Raw genomic sequence first — 16503 nt, forward strand, 5'->3', positions numbered from 1 at the left:
AGTTAATCAAGTTTGAATTAGTTCGGTTCAACAAACGCACCCTAAAGTTATTCTCTATTTTCCACATACTACCTTTCAATATTTTATAGTCTTGCTGATAATAAGTTGCAGGTGTAGAACAACCTTCTAAACTAAGCAAAGTGGGATGAGATTCTTAACACCAACGTGCGACCATTTCTCATATGTGGAACAAATTAAAGCCTATTTGAATGGAATATATTTCATATCTATAAGTAACACTTTTTGGCACATATATTTTCCGGGAAAGAGAACGACCGACCATTTCTCATATGTGGAACAAATTAAAGCCTATTTGAATGGAATATATTTCATATCTATAAGTAACACTTTTTGGCACATATATTTTCCGGGAAAGAGAACGACCGACCTTAAGCCCAACCAGAAAAGAGGTTGGTTTTTTTTTTTTTTTTTCAGCCCTTGACCAACTTTTCATGTTCATTGCATGTGAACATGTTCAAAACTGGTTAAGTTATGCAAACCAACTTCCATCCAATGTGGTGAAAGTCAAAGGGCTCATAATCTGAAGTCTAAGTCATCTAACAAGTGGTGAGGTAAATTCCAAGGGAAACTACTGATGATGTCCATCGCATGTGCCCCTCCTTGTCCGTTGCAAATGGGATTAACATATTTTAACCGCCCCCATTTCATGGTTAGTACAATTTATTATCTTAATTATTATTTACACATCATTTCTGTAAAATTTCAATCAAATTGATCATCATTTAGTCATTTATATATATATATATATATGTGTGTGTGTGTGTATGTGAGCGCGCTTATGCATCAAACAATGTAATATTTTTGTGATGAAACATCTATTTGTTTATACGAACGAATAAGCAAATAATTAATATTTTATTTGATTATTTTTTGTAGAGATGATTTATCTTTAGATTATTAAGAAAACGAATAGATTATGAAATTTGTAAGGTTAAAATATACTAATCACGTTTGACTGCATAAAGAAATACACCTATATGGAGTCGATGTAAGTAAATTCCAAATACAAATATTCTAGTAGATAGGATATTGAATTTCCACCAACACATCCTCAATTCGAAATTCCCCTTCTTTACGTTATTGTAATAGGTTCGAACCCTTTTATTCCTTAATAATCATAAATTCTTAATTTTTTTTATTTTTTAGAAAGCACAAAATGCCCCAAAAGTTTCTTCAAAAGTATAAAAACTGAAACAATGCCCCCTAATAGGCGGGAGAGAAGTGAGAGAAGGGAATTTCTAATTTTCTACTGGAACCCAACAACCTGTTTCTACCCGAACACAAAAAAATTTATTATTATTATTTTTAATTTCTAATTCACCATTTGATTAAAACTGAAAAATGAAGAAACAAAACCAAAATCTCTTTCCACACGAGTAGTTCTCTTCCACCTCAAACCAATGGAGGATTCACGGGTGATTCTCCATGGAAACTTCAAATCCAATTCTTTTAGCATCACAACCGCGTTCCATGCCACCCCATTCGGTTTTCACTAGTTTTGACTTTAAAATGTACATACAACAAAAATGATCCCTCTTCGTCTCAACACCTTCCTTGTCGACGACTCCACTTTCCCTTCTCCATTGTAGAGGCACTCGTGGTTCTCCACATCACCGACTTTGAACCACTCGGAAACTTTATAGGCCTCCGATGTCGGCGTTATGGTTGAAGAGAGTGAGAAATAGAGGAGGGAGAAAATATGGAAGAGAAGGAGGTGTGGTTAAGAGACGCTGACGACAAGAGATTCACCGACGTCAATGAAGGAGACGTCGGATAGTGGTGGGCATCAAGGTGGGGGGCAGATATATGGATTCATGTACTTTTAATTTACTTTTACTTTTCAAATTAATATAGGATCCAAATGGAGAATTCAATGGTGAAAATATTTACGTTGGATGTGAAGATAAGATAATTGGTTGAATAAAAATTTTCAAGAAAGAATGGCACCAACTTTGTACAATGACAGAATTACCCTTGACAAGTTTCTGAGAAATAGAGGAGGCAACTGCTGGCCCTTGCGGTTGCATAGAATCAAAGCGGACCAGCAATTTATCCACTGTTCCATTGCTGTCATCCGTAGGGAGACCACAACTCTCCTCTTTCCAAGAACCCCTTTCCAATTTCCACCCTCCTTCCCTTGTCTTTTATAATATAAATCCCTCCGCTCCCCTTCCATGTTTTCCTCACACAACCAAAACCCCACATCTCATTTCTCTCTCCAAAACCCAATACATCAGAGAAAGAGCTTATCTCATTTTTAATCCCACAAGATTATCAATCATCACCAATGGCAGGAGTTGGAAAGAGGGCTGCTGACGATTTTGAAGACTTGCTGCCGGTGATGGCGGATAAACTCGGCGGCAAGGGGCTGATAAGAGAGCTGTGCAACGGGTTTCAGCTGTTGATGGACAAGGACAAAGGGGTCATTACGCTGGAGAGCTTGAGGAGGAACTCTGCCCTGCTCGGTCTGCAGAACTTTAGAGAAGATGAGCTTGTGAGCATGGTGAGGGAAGGTGACATGGACGGTGATGGTGCTCTGAACCAGATGGAGTTTTGCGTTTTGATGTTCAGACTGAGTCCTGAGTTGATGGAAGAGTCTTGGATTTGGCTTGAGCAGGCCATGCAAGAGGAGTTTAGTGATGATAACAAGAGACCCTAATTTCTTGATCAATTTTGATTTGTTAGTTGATCAAGGAGAAGTTTTACTTTTACTTGGGTTAGGTGCATGGTTTTTATTTCATGGTTTTACTTTCAACGTCATTCGTCCAGAAAAAGTCAAATTTGGAAAATACAGAGAAATAACACCTTCTTTTAGTTGTAATTCTTGGACTTGATAAATATTCTTGTTTGCATATCAATTCTTTCTTTTTTAACATAGAAGAATTTCTACAGATTCTTAAATCATACATATCAAAATTAAGCCAAAGTACAACTTCATTAGAACAATCATATAACCAAATACAGGAGTAATTATATTTGTGATCTAAATTAGTTGTTGTCATATTCATTTTCCTATAAGTATGCTGAAATGTTATATTGAAATTTGTCTTGATAAATGCCAAATGTACTCTATAAGAGAGCGGATTCTATTCCCCTCGTACTGCCGAGGTTTTCTAAAAAAAATAATAAATTAAAAAAATTAAAAAAAAAAAAGAAAAAAAGTGGACTCTCCACGGACCAATTTTCTGAATTCTGATCTTTGATCTCGTTACTACAAAAAGTTTCATTTCACATGAGCTATACCGGCAGGAAAGCAAATGTAAAGCCATATATATTATGTTACAAGGATCAAAACTGGTATTTAAAAAAATTAAAGACTGCATTTTTAATATATCTGTCGCACGAGGAGCATGCAAACAATTCAGGCTGCCGCTGCTTTGGGTTTACTGATTCTTGTTTAAGAACTTGTCTATCACCGTATTAGATCACTAAAGTATTTGGTTATGTCGGGTAATGGTATGTACCTGTTAAAAATGAATTTCACGAAGGTGCCATGGCCACGCAGCCGTGTCATGGTAAGATGCCACGGCTGTCGTTGGATGATCATAGAGTACTCTTAGCTTTGGCGAAAGATTTGTCTCAACTCTTTAAAGAATTTTAAATTATTTTTCTTGTTCCACATTTTTCTCTCGTTTATTTAAATAAGTATATAGAAAAAGATGATCCAGAAATTTCCAAGGGCACATTTTCTTTCTCATTAAGCCTTTTGACTTTAGATGTGGCTATCCCACAAATCATTACGATCGAATGGAGTAATTTTTATATGTACTCGAAAACTTATTATATACTAAATTATTTAATATGTTATAATATGCGTATATGATAAATTTTCTATATTTTTATGACATTTCTAGGCATACATAACAAAAAATAAACACATTTATCATAATTTGAATGAACAATGATATTATGCGACAATATTTCGAATAAAATAAATAAATGAAAAACTAATGAAAATGGCTTGAAATTTTTTAGTTTTAATGATAAAGACAAAATAAAAAGTAAAGTAAATAGTACCATGATTTATTTTTTAATGTAAAAATATGATTTTTTTGTTAAAATAAATAATACCAAATTTTTTTTGTCCACTAAAATAACTCTAGACGTGATGACCGATGAGTAGTAAGACCAAGAAACTTCCGTATATGATAAAAAATATATTTTTTGTCTGCTGTACATCCGAAGGAATTAATATACATATGTAGGCCAGCACTTGCATAATAATATAATATAAAGTATCATTCAGTGTTGTTCCCAAACAAAAAAAAAATGTATAATTCAGTGAATCGAATATATATGATGGCACTTTTCAAATTTAAACTCTCTTCAATTAGTGAATCGTACGTGATGGTTAGAAAAAATTGAAATATTTCTGTAAATCGTTTTGACTTCTGAAAACGTACGGTGTTATCATTCGAATATATGCAAAACAACCAGCTAGTCATCTTTAAAATAAATTTAAAAAAAAAAAAATGAGAATTAGTGAATATATTTAGTCTTCTTATGACATTTCACAACAGTTCTTTAAATTTATAGCCGTTGTCACATGTCAAATTGGATATATTGTCCACATCACATGCCCCAAGATCTAGTACTGGCTGCTTAGGAAATTAGGAGTAAGAGTGGTTCGGTATGGGATCCTATACCGAAACCCTTGTCTCGATTCCCAAATCGAAATTTTCGGGAATCCCAAATTCAATACCAATACCAAACCAAATTTTCGGGAATCCTAATTTTCGGGAATCCCGAAATGCTTTTGGGCTTTTGGACTAAAATTTGACATATTATGTTTTTGGGCTAAAATTTGACATATTATGCTTTTGGGTCCAAACTGCCAATTTGTTATTTCTACTAATTTGCCCACTGCCCACTGCACAAATTTGACATAATTTCATAAATTAAGTTTCAATCTACCCACTGCCCATTTGTGCACAAAGTTTCAATAATAACAAAGTTTCAATCTGCCCACTACACATGCATCATGCATGCAATAAAAATAAATTAGGTACCAAACCCAAAAGCAAAAATAATAGTTACAAGCCAATGTTTTAAAATAAATAAAGTAACAAACTCAAAAGCAAAAATAATAGTTACAAGCCAAGGTTTTAAAATAAATAAAGTAACAAACCCAAAATAAAAAAAAATAGTTATGAGCCAAAGTTTCAATAATTAAGTTACAAACCAAAAGCTAAAAAGCAAAGCTTAAAGTCTATAAATATTGTTGGCCTCTTCGGCCCTTTCGTCCCCTTGATCTTGTTGATGCTTGTGGTTGCTCCCTTCTTGTTGGTACTTGTACTCTTCCCCTTGATGTTGATGGTTGAGCCCTTCCCCTTACAATGGGTGGTCGTGGAGGTAGTGATTGATTTTGACGTTGTTGAACTTCAACTTGGAGTGGTCGAGGAGGTGGAGGTGGCATTTCATTTTCTTATGTTGTATTCTCCTCACCTCCCAAATTAGCCGTGCCTAAAACAATAAACCACAAATCATTTACATTGAATTATAGTCTAATAGATAATAAATACTAAGAAAATAAAAGAGGAAATTAAATTGTTTACTTACTTCTTTATAAGCGTTCAAGCTCCTTGTAGAAATGGAATTCGTCAAGTGTAGGCTCCTTGTAGAAACAAAATTCCTTTCCTCTAAGCCAATCACTAGTACACACTAAAGCCTCAACCATTTTAGGTGTTAAGGAAGTTCTAAAAGGATCAACAACTCTCCCACCAAGACTAAAGGCATTCTCACTAGCAACGGTGCTACTAGGAAGGGCCAAAACATCCTTAGCAACTTTATTAAGAGTTGGATATTGAGCACAATTTCCTTTCCACCAATCCAAAAGATTGAAACCCTCATATGTTAGGCTTTGATGTGGATCATTGAAGTACATATCCACTTCATTGGCTATCTCATTTTGTTGTGCCTCCGCTCTCTTTCGTTGGATCTTCTTTGTCATACTTGAAGCAACATCAATATCTACGATCACACCCCCCCACATCATCTAGTACAACACTTGATCTTTGCTCTACATTTGAGGTAGCACTACTACTAGTACTACTAGTACTACTACTACTAAGGACCACTCCCTCCTTGTATGCATTATACAACTTGGTTACATAGCCTTTAACCCTTACTTTCTCCTCCCTTATTTTGTCCCATCCATAGCCGAGCTCTTCTAGATTTGTCTCCAACATATCAAATTTGTACCTAGGGTCGAGTACTTGGGCTACAAAGAGAATAGGATTCACCTTTTCAATGTGATCCCAATATTTGTCAAACTTGAGCTTCATTGAGGTAGCCACACTTTGCAAAGTGGCATTAGAGGCGTTTAAAATTTGTTCTTGTATCTCCACTTGAAAGGCAATCACCGTGCTAAGTATTAAGTGTGACGTTGGAGTAAGGGTTGCACTCAATGTCAAGGTGGCATCATAAAACTTTTTAAGAAAGTGAGCAAAACTCATCGACCTTTCCCAATCATCCACCTCCGGAGGACCCACCCGCTTGGTCTTTGTTGTCACCCCATCAACCTCTTTTGAGACCTCTTCTTTAAAGTAAGCAATAAAAGAGTCACACTCAAAGGCCATCTTAGATAACACTTCTTTAAACTTGAAAGCACTATTAAGCATCTCATATGTGGCATTCCACCTTGTGACAACATCAAAAGGGATACTTTACATCCTATCAAATCTCAACAAGACACAATATTCCCTAAAAGACTCCAACCTTGCCGGGGATGAGTGTATAAACTTCACACAATTTCTTATGGCATCAATCTCACAACTAAGCTCCGTCATTCCATCCTTAACTATCAAATTGAGGATGTGACAAGCGCACCTCATGTGCAAGTGAGCCCCGTCAAGTAAAAGCATACCATTTGACTTGAGTCTTCTTTTCATGTATGCAATGGCGGTGTCATTTGCACTAGCATTGTCAACGGTAATGCTAAACACATTGTCAATGCCCCAATCATTCAAGCAAACCTCTAGACATCTTCCAATATCATCACCCTTATGAGAAGTAACTTGGACAAAGTTTAGGATCCTCTTATGCAACCTCCAATTAGTGTCCAAAAAATGGGCCGTGATGACCATGTAGTTTATCATTTGAATTGAGGTCTAAGTGTCGGTTGTAATACTCACTCTCAACCCCTCAATCACACTTTTTATTTTAGCCTTCTCTTCAACATGCAACTCCAAAACCGCCACCGCCACATTATGCCTATTAGGAAGTTTGTATTTTGGATTCAAGTCATGAATAAAATCTCGAAAGTCTTCTTGATCAACCACCCTAAAAGGCATCTCCGCTATTATAATCCACCTCACACATCTCCTATCAAGTCTTTTTTGATTGAAAGTGTGAGTGACAACCGGACCTCCCATCCTCGCTTGTGTCAATGTAGGTTGCTTCGGATCCACATTCTCAAAGAGACTAGAACCCGAGCATTTCCTCAAATGCTTAAGAATTCCCGTCGTCCCATGAATTATAGGGTGTGCCAGTACTAAGAGTTTGCAATGCTTGCATTCGGCCATGAAAGATTTCTCCCCATTATTATCGGTGATCGTTACCCTCTTAGCATCATTCCACGCCGGACTTGGACCCTTTCTACTATTGCCCTTTTTTCCGAGGAGGATCCTCCCATTGTCTCACTACTTCTTCTTCTTCTACTTCCTCTTCCCCCTCTTCCCCCTCTTCCTCATCTTTTTCTATTTGTTCTAATGCAATATCCTCCTCCATATCCGGATCATCATCCCAACAATCTTCATAATAATCATTATGCAAATAATCTTGAGGTGAGGGAGTGCCTAGTTGAAGGGTACCACTAGGTTGGGTTTGTTTTCGTTTTCCTAATACCGAGACCATAGGTGTACTAGATTGGCTACTAGACCCGTCCATCCTAACAAATAAAATAACAATGCACATTAATATATCACAATCACAGTTCAGCATATATCCAAATTCCAATCAATAAATAAAATAAATGGTTCAAAAATCTGAGCATTCAACATAGAAAATATATGGTTGTGAGAAAAATAACTCAAAATATATAACAGAAATCAAAAGAAATCTGCCTATTCAATACTTTCATGGCATCTGCCCAATCTGCCAATTTGACATAGTTTCATACTTTGCTATCAAACATTAAAGCAAGACCATGTATCTAAGATTCTCAAAGCCAAAACAAAAATATTACCTGACGCCACGTGTGACTAATTTGAAGTTTGAACAGGTGGAATGATTAACTCCTCAGTTGCTACAGCAGTGCTAAACCTGCTAACACTACCAGGAAAAATGTTAAGATGTGAAAGGTTAACATGTGAAGGCATCGTGGGACAGTATACAATACATTCACATTTGATTTCTTTTGTGGAAAGCATGCATGATGGAAAGCTATATGGTTCTCTAACCTAGCATATGTATAAGCAGATCCCAGAATTAAGGCAGAAAACGAAACACGTATATAGTTTTACTAAGAGATGAATGACTGGAAAAATGCCAAAAGCCATGCCAGTTGAACGAACAAATCATATCCAATAATTATGATAATATATACTGATTAATGCCAATAATTTGACAGAACGAGCATATCATATCAAAAAATCTAATGCCATCTCACCCCACATTCCAACTTTGATTCCTCCTCCACATAGTTGTAATTAAATGAAAATTTTGGCGGCGCCCATGTCTGAAAGAACAACCATATTGTGTACTTGAAAACAAAAGAAAAAAAAATTGAGCTCAACTAATTGCATGCCCTGTACCCACCTTGTCCGTGTATATATATGTATACTGATATGTTCATGCATGCATAATGGTCTTTGCTCCTTTGTTTCCTTGATTTGCCTAGGTATGCAGGAAACTAATATCCAAAGATTAATCACACTAGTGGCTAGGTATGCAGGAAACTAATATCCAAAGATTAATCACATTAGTTGAGACAACTGGAATATAGAAACAAACAAATTGAACAAAAAAACATTAGTTGAGACAAAGATTAATCACACTAGTGGCTACCAATACCATTAATGTAACCCTATTGGTAAGGTAGTACAATATGGCATTGTTCTGCTACAAATCTAGGCGAGTTAGATTTTGTTCCAACCATTTCAGATGGGTGGATCTTGTTGCGGATTTAGAAATTATATAATACAATTACAATTAATTCACAACAATTTTGCTGAAGGATTCATTTCCCTGATTTTGGGATGAACATCCACATGAGAAGCATAATCTCCAGTTGTCAATTTGGTATGTTAATTAGGAAACAAATTCACATACATAACAGATAACACACAAAAAAACATTTATGAAAATCTCAAATTACATGATATTGAGTAACTTTCATCCAGCAATTTGGTTTACTTATCTACGAAAATGCTAAATAGAACACAAGTTTTATAAGCAAAAGTAGTTGAATTGGCATGCTGCATATATCCAACATTCCCAAATCCCAATCCTATGTAAGCATGCTTTGCTGCTATGCAGGTTTTGCACTGTTTGCGTTGGTTTGCTAGTTCAATATTAGGCTTTTAACTGAAATTCATTGCGTTGGTTTGCTGCGATGCCCACCTCTAAAACCAAATAAAAGGAACCAAATACAACCCACATGGGTGCCGCAGCGCATCATCAATAAAAGAAACCAAATACAACCTGCCAAAACCAAATACATACACAACTAAAGCGCCAAATACACAACCAAAACCCGCGCTTTAATCCCCCTACAACCCGCCAAAGCCAAATACATGGGTGCCGCAGCGCATCATCAATAAAAGAAACGATTTTCAAAAAAGAATTACAGAGTTACAAATAAAGATGGAGTTACAGATGAAGATGAAGATGGAAGAAATGACTGCTAACAAACAGAGTTACAGATGAAGATGGAAGAAATGTATAAGTTATTAACACACACAAAAAAAAATGCCAACGGTATAAATTAATTACCTAATTTGGGTGAGAGTGAGACTCGGACTCAATGCTAGATTGAGAGTTCTGTCTGTGAGGGAAAATTGCCCGAGAGAGAGAGAGATCGCAACTCGCAAGTGTCAGAGACGATTCGTGAAGGAATCGTGAAGGAAGGCTGGAGAGTTCTGTCCTTGATGCTTTGGTGTGGCGATGGCTGGGTGGTGATTCGTGAAGGAAGGCTGGGCCGCTGGAGAGTCAGAGACGATTCGAAGGAAGGCAAGCTGGGTGGTGATTCTGGTGAAGGAAGGCTGGTGGCACAGTGGCTGCGTTTCAAGCTCTTGATGGAACGGAAGTGAAAATTGAAATGGGGGATCTAACCTAAAAACAAATGAACGACACAGATTAAATCTAAAACAATGAACGGTTGAAATAATTCTCTTATAATTAAAAAATAATATATATATATATATAATATTTATTTCGATTCGGTATGGGAATACCGAAAAAATGGGGATGCAATACCGAATCCCATACCGAAATTTTATTTCGGTTTGGTTCGGGATGACATACCGAAAATTTCGAGAATTTTGGTTTGGGATCGGAATTTTTTCGATTTGGTTTGGAATTTTTAGGATCTTTTTCCAGCCCTAATTAGGAGGAACGTCGAAGCTATCCACAAGAAAAACAAATGTCCCTTCTTGTACTGATTGAATTTTAAACATTTCTTGCGATTCCATAGTTCTAGTTAATGTATATTTCATTGTAGACTTTTATCAAATGGAGAAATTTTGTGTGCACTTTGAAACATTTGTCACGTAATACATTTTTCACAGATCTTATAATATGAGCTGAGAAATAAACACACGTTATAACCAACGATATTTTGGATGCAGTTACTGCTCCTCAAAATGAAGCAAGAGAAAATGGTTAACGGTCCATCCAAATTTATCCTAATAAAGTGAAAAAGAAGACATTAATTATTAAGGAAAAGTGCTTATATATATATATATATATATATATATTCAGAAAAAGAACTGAAGAAGCAAAGTAAGGTAGTACGATTCCATAAAAAAAAAAAATTAAAAAAAAAAGGTAGTACAAATTTAAGTTCAATGAAAGGCAATTTTAGCACTAGAAGACGCCCAAGAAAATCCCATCATCTGTGACCTAATCTTTTGTCGCTGGAGAGAATATCTAGCTTTGCAGTGTCCAGTGCACAGAATCATTTCTTCCAAGGCCTTTCCATGCTTTAGCAAGAACTTGGCTAGACTAACTTCATTCTCGTACTCTAAAAACCCATGAATCTTTACCACCTTAAGGTTTTGTAGGAAGGGCTTCAAGATTTGGGTTTGAGATTCCCAGTACTTTTCTTCCTCCGAGTTGGACATTTCCCACATATCCTTATTCCATTGCTAGATATGCATACAAATGAGAAACCAAATTAAATTAATTAAGAACATAATAGAAAAACATAAACGAAATAATCTCATTTGTAACACTTACTCTCCTTACAGTCTTGTAATCATTTATAATGTTGAGAATCAGTGTGTGGAGCATGGGAGAACTCTTGAATATGCACGCCAATCCTGGGACATTATTCTTGTTGAAACACGTATGCAGCTCCAAAGATTTGAGATTGTGAAAGGGATTTAGATAAACTGCAAAATAATTACTGTTTGATAGAATCTGCAAACAACAAAAGACTAACCATATAAGTCATGCCCCGCACTGAAAATGCCACCTAGACTGATGACCATATAAAGTTAGCAATGTCACACGCATTTACAAGATAATATTCTTTTGTCAAATGATGTTACCAAGTTATGAATCTAAACCACACATTTAGAAAAAAGCTAACATGATTAACGGTTAGATATTTAAAGCTTTCTTGCCACTTTTATTGTCAGACTGTCAATCTGAGCTTTAATGGTCTTGTCAATAGAACGGAATATCTAGCAAAAGAATGTTACTTAAAATTAAAGTACCTCAATGCATTGGCTTTCAAGTGTCAAGCAATGGGCATGAGAGAGTCCCATAAAAAGATTGGACACACTATGAAGCTTTGCCACACTAATATCTTCCCGCACACGAAAGAAACCAACGTAAGCCTCTTGCAGAGAACTCAAATTCTCTATAGAAAAACTATCAGTAATAGCATTATGTTTCCAAAGAATAATTCTAAGTCTCGGTGCATTAATCTTCACCCAACTCTTAACAACATAAACATCAAAACAACTCCCAATTTTCAACCTCTCCAATTTCCCACCCGAAACATCCAACCCTTGAAGCTGAAAACAGTTTTCCAAGGTTAAATCCTCAATCGCCCGGCACCCAACCAGAAGGTGTTTCAACCCGAAACAGGCGTCCAGGCTCAGTTTCTTGAGCATAGGGAAAGAAGAGTCGGTGAACATATCCGAGAGAGAAGGCTGGTTGTTTAAAATAATGCGCGAAAGCGACAGTGATTGGAGGGATTTAAATCCACTGGTCATCACAGATGAAGGGGGCAATCTGAAACCAGGGTCAAGAGATTTCATTTTGAAAACTCGTAAAGACTCACTGGCAATCACACATCGAGGGAAGTTGAAGTAATCCTCGGTGGCTACATCCACGTCCAGCTCCTGCACATTGCGCCGGATGGCGAGGCGGATCAGGCCATTAAGGCGAGAGAAACTCAACCGAGAACGAAATCTGAGGATCCGAATACCAGAGTGCTTGTCGCGGAGGGTTAGGACTTGCCTTATGAAGTCGGCTTCTTTAGAATTTTGAGAGTTTGGCCTTGATAATGAATGCGATCTTCCGGTGGTGGTAGAGGATATTATGATATTCGGGTTTAAAGTGGTGAAGTCTAGGTCAGGGAATGAGGACCAGATATCACGCCACCGTTTTGATAAGACGCTGGTTTGGGCGACGGTTTTGATGGGTAGGAGGAAGAGGATGTGGTGGAGAACCGCGTCCGGGAGGTCACTTATTCGGTCAATGCTTCTGCATCTGCTGCTCTTGTCATCGTCGATTTGATCGTTTTGGTTGTAGAAAATGAGAAGCTTTCTTTTCTTGGCAGCAGATCTTGTTTCCATTGTGATCCGGCCAATGCTTGTGCTTCTGCTACTATTGTCGTCACCAATTTGATCGTTTTGGTTGTACAAGATCAGAAGCTCTCTTTTCTTGGCAGCCGATCTTGTTTCCATTGTGATGATGATTTTTAGGGTTTCATCTGGTTTTTACCGGTTTGTTGAAAGAATGTCCGTGTTACGTACTTTAGGGTTTGAATGGTTCAAAGATTCAGTGAGGTGAGGACGGGAACAGCGTTTGAGTTTGTTTCAAACTATCCCTACTTGTATAAAAGAGTTTAAGTACATTTTTACTGTCTCTTAATTTGCCTAGGTTTTTAAATATTCGCCATGAAGTTTTAATTTTTTTCATATTGCACTTTAAAGTTTTAAAATTGTATGAATTTGTGTTTTCGGTCAAATTGATTGTATAATAATTTATTATATATGTGACATGATGAGCTTCAGACTCCTATATATATGGTCTAACATGTAAGTCATATTTGCGTCTAACATGTAAGTCATATTTGCACTACCTTAATAAAAAATGAAAAAATCTCATCAATAATGTGGATGATTGTCTATTCAAAGAGACAAAAAAGTGTATAATTATACAATTTCAAAACTTTAAGTTAAACCTTGTTACCTATTTTGAAAACCACCACAAATTTATATAAGGGTGTAAAATGTTTTTAGCCCTACATTAAAATAAAATAATGAAAAATATAAAAAGAGGATAATCAACACTTTGTAGTACAAAACAAAATGAAATGAAATTATTAACACAATATGTATGGGTATCTGTTATGTGTGTGCATGTATCTCTATTAATTAATGAAACTCTCTTTGTCAACCAAAACAGGGTGAAAAAACTACTTAGTCTTCTATCACACAAAAAAAATGGCGGGCAATAATGTAATTCACAATTCCAAATTTTACTTTTTTTTATTGAAGTCTCACCTACAGGTGATGTTAAAATACCTCCAATATTTAATAAAAAAAATTAAAAAAAAAAACCTCCCACTCTGCGCACGTTCTCCCTCTCTCCCTCTCTCCTTCTCATTTTCTAAAAAAATATGTTCATACACACAAAGTGTGTAGACAAATGCTAGAATATATTAAGATAATTCTATTTGTCAACCAAATAGGGTCGCATAACTATTATAGCCTTTAAATGCTAAAGAGTTGTAATATTTGCTTAAAAAATCAGGGCATTACAATGATTCAAATCTGTTTTGACACTCTCTCACTCCCTTCTTTTTTCTTCAAAGCACATTCATTGCGATAACTTCCTTCAAAGCACATTCATTGCATGTGTGAACATTGCTAGTAATTATTAAGAAAAGAGAGTTGGTATATTTTTTAGCAAGTTTCAAAACTCTGCATGTTTTGATAAGAAAACAATCTCTACTTAAATCAATAAAAATAGGTAGTGTTATCCACACACTCATTTTTATTTCTCACACATTTTCCTCAATGTTCGGTCCTTGAATCGAATGAATTAAAGAAGATTAATGGCAAAAAAAAAAGAATAAGGGTGTTCGAGAGGTAAAAATGAGTGTGTAAATAACATTATCCTAAAAATACTAGTGGAACTGTGGAAGCTTGACAAAAATAAAAATAAAAATACTAGTGGAAGATAAGTTTTAAAATAAATTTTAAGAACCTTATGATTCAATAAATAAGAATGCCACGGGAATATATATGTTTTACTAATTATATGTAGATTTATCCTTAACTTATTAAAAATCTTCAAGTATATTCGGAAGAAGACACCGAACCAAGTGTTATAGCGGTTCGCCAAATCAGGGCCGAACCTCACCCAACTTGTTGGATTTTTCCTTCGATCTATTTTGAAACCACTGCTAAAATTAAACACCTTTTGGCGCCTTGAACCTGCTCCGACCAAATTTTCAGAGCAAAGTTCATGTTTGTTAAAGATATTGAAACATCCAGATATATCTGATTGCAATTTTGGTCTCACGTTTGAAGCCGCGGTGGGCGTGGGGTGTAGTGTGAGTTGGGTGCAATATTACCTGGTAATATAGGTTGGGTTGTGAGGGTAGTTTTGGAATATGGTTGGGTGTACTTATAATTACATTTTATTATAAAAAGTTGGTTAAAATATCAAATTGGGAGAACTTAACTAAAAACCGAGTGCCAATAAAGCTATCTTTTAGAAAACTAACGTCCTATTTTCATGGGAGACTATGCGGAATTTTCGGTAGAAATCAATCTTTAAATAATATCTTGAAATTAGGGATGACAACGGATCGGTTTGAGGATGGAAATTCTCTATCAATCCTCATAATCACGAAAATTAATTATATTCATAACCGAAATTAATCATCGGGTATTATCCATAAGCATACCCATCAGATAACGGATTTCTCATTGGTTAACGGTTATATCTATCTTCGTTAATACAAAAAATATATTCGCCCAATTGACGCATAAAAATTTAGTAAATATTAATTTCGTCATTAAATATTTGATGTATAAAATGATTTAATTAATGGATCTTGTGGAACATAAAAATTAAAGTTAATATCTCGCATAAATACTAGTAAATTCTCATAGATTTTGATTCATATCAAAACTTTTGAACTTTGCCACAAAATGCAACTCACATAATGCAATTTTTGTATTCTCAAGGTAATGGATTCAGTGAATAATGAATATATATATATATATACACACACACACACATATATACATATGATTATATTATATATTATTCACTTCGGATTCAGGTACGGATATAGATTGGGGCCCCTATAACCATATTCAAAACCATAACCGAATAATAGTCACGGTTTTTCTCCATACCCAAAATATACCCAAATTTTTATACCCAAATCCAATTCATTCAGGCAATTATCTACGATTATCGGGTTTAACGGTTATAATTGTCATCCCTACTTGAAACAAGAGTTACAAGTAATTCAAACTAGCAGACTCACACTCAACACCTGATGAGCAATATACTCCTCAGGACTCGAAACTAGGAAGGGTCTCAATGTTTGAGCTGGATGAGTTTCCAATGGTTGCTTTTCTGTAGTGCAAAGTTGGCATTGTCCAACGTTCCATTTCTGAAACTTAAAACAGAAACCTATCTTTTGCTGATCAACAACTTTCTTAAACGGTATCTCATCACTGGCACTTGTTGAATAAGAAGAGTATCCAAGATAACTCTAATGATCCCAAGAAGAAGAAAAATAGAGCACACTCTTAAAGAAAGCTCACAAAACAAACTAATTAGCAAAGCTTTTCTTATTTAGCTCTAGACTTTGTTTTTCCTTGGATGATCTACAATGCTTGAGGACTTGGGTATTTATAGCAAACCAAATGAAAGCTACACCACACACTTAATTAAACTAAGATTATTTGCTACCACACAAAACCCATTAATTGCACCTAATTTTTTCCACTCAACCATACCTAACATTGATTCTCAACACTCCCCCTCAATGTTAGCTCTCATTCTTTGCACTGTGCTGAGCAGACAGCGAAAATTTTCGAGCTTGCCTGTACTTAAACT

General features: G+C 35.8%; 2 protein-coding genes across 2 annotated transcripts; one reads left to right on the top strand and one right to left on the bottom strand.

Annotated features, from left to right (window-relative positions):
- Positions 1-2049: 2049 nt before the first annotated feature.
- On the top strand, positions 2050-2842 carry LOC137738750 (calcium-binding protein PBP1). The gene has a single exon (XM_068478226.2). It carries the CDS (start codon positions 2309-2311, stop codon positions 2678-2680), a length of 372 nt encoding a protein of 123 aa, XP_068334327.1. The 5' UTR covers positions 2050-2308; the 3' UTR covers positions 2681-2842.
- Positions 2843-10989: 8147 nt separating this feature from the next.
- Positions 10990-13100, bottom strand: LOC137740408 (Protein with RNI-like/FBD-like domain). Its single transcript, XM_068480287.2, has 3 exons — positions 11901-13100; positions 11419-11601; positions 10990-11327 (listed from the first exon to the last, which is right to left on the bottom strand). Exons 1-3 carry the CDS (start codon positions 13098-13100, stop codon positions 11025-11027), a joined length of 1686 nt encoding a protein of 561 aa, XP_068336388.2. The 3' UTR covers positions 10990-11024.
- Positions 13101-16503: the final 3403 nt, after the last annotated feature.

The sequence above is a fragment of the Pyrus communis genome, chromosome 9 (genome assembly GCF_041283825.1).
Source record: "Pyrus communis isolate YQ-2024b chromosome 9, ASM4128382v1, whole genome shotgun sequence".
Lineage (NCBI taxonomy): Eukaryota > Viridiplantae > Streptophyta > Magnoliopsida > Rosales > Rosaceae > Pyrus > Pyrus communis.

What these genes read in the sequence shown, in the direction of transcription:
- LOC137738750 (XM_068478226.2), top strand. Translation starts at nt 2,309, where the DNA reads ATGGCAGGAGTTGGAAAGAGGGCTGCTGACGATTTTGAAGACTTGCTG.
- LOC137740408 (XM_068480287.2), bottom strand. Translation starts at nt 13,100, where the DNA reads ATGGAAACAAGATCGGCTGCCAAGAAAAGAGAGCTTCTGATCTTGTAC. An exon ending in TTGAAAGCCAATGCATTGAG is followed by an intron (nt 11,602 to 11,900) that starts GTACTTTAATTT and finishes TGTTGTTTGCAG; the next exon opens with ATTCTATCAAACAGTAATTA. An exon ending in ATTACAAGACTGTAAGGAGA is followed by an intron (nt 11,328 to 11,418) that starts GTAAGTGTTACA and finishes ATGCATATCTAG; the next exon opens with CAATGGAATAAGGATATGTG.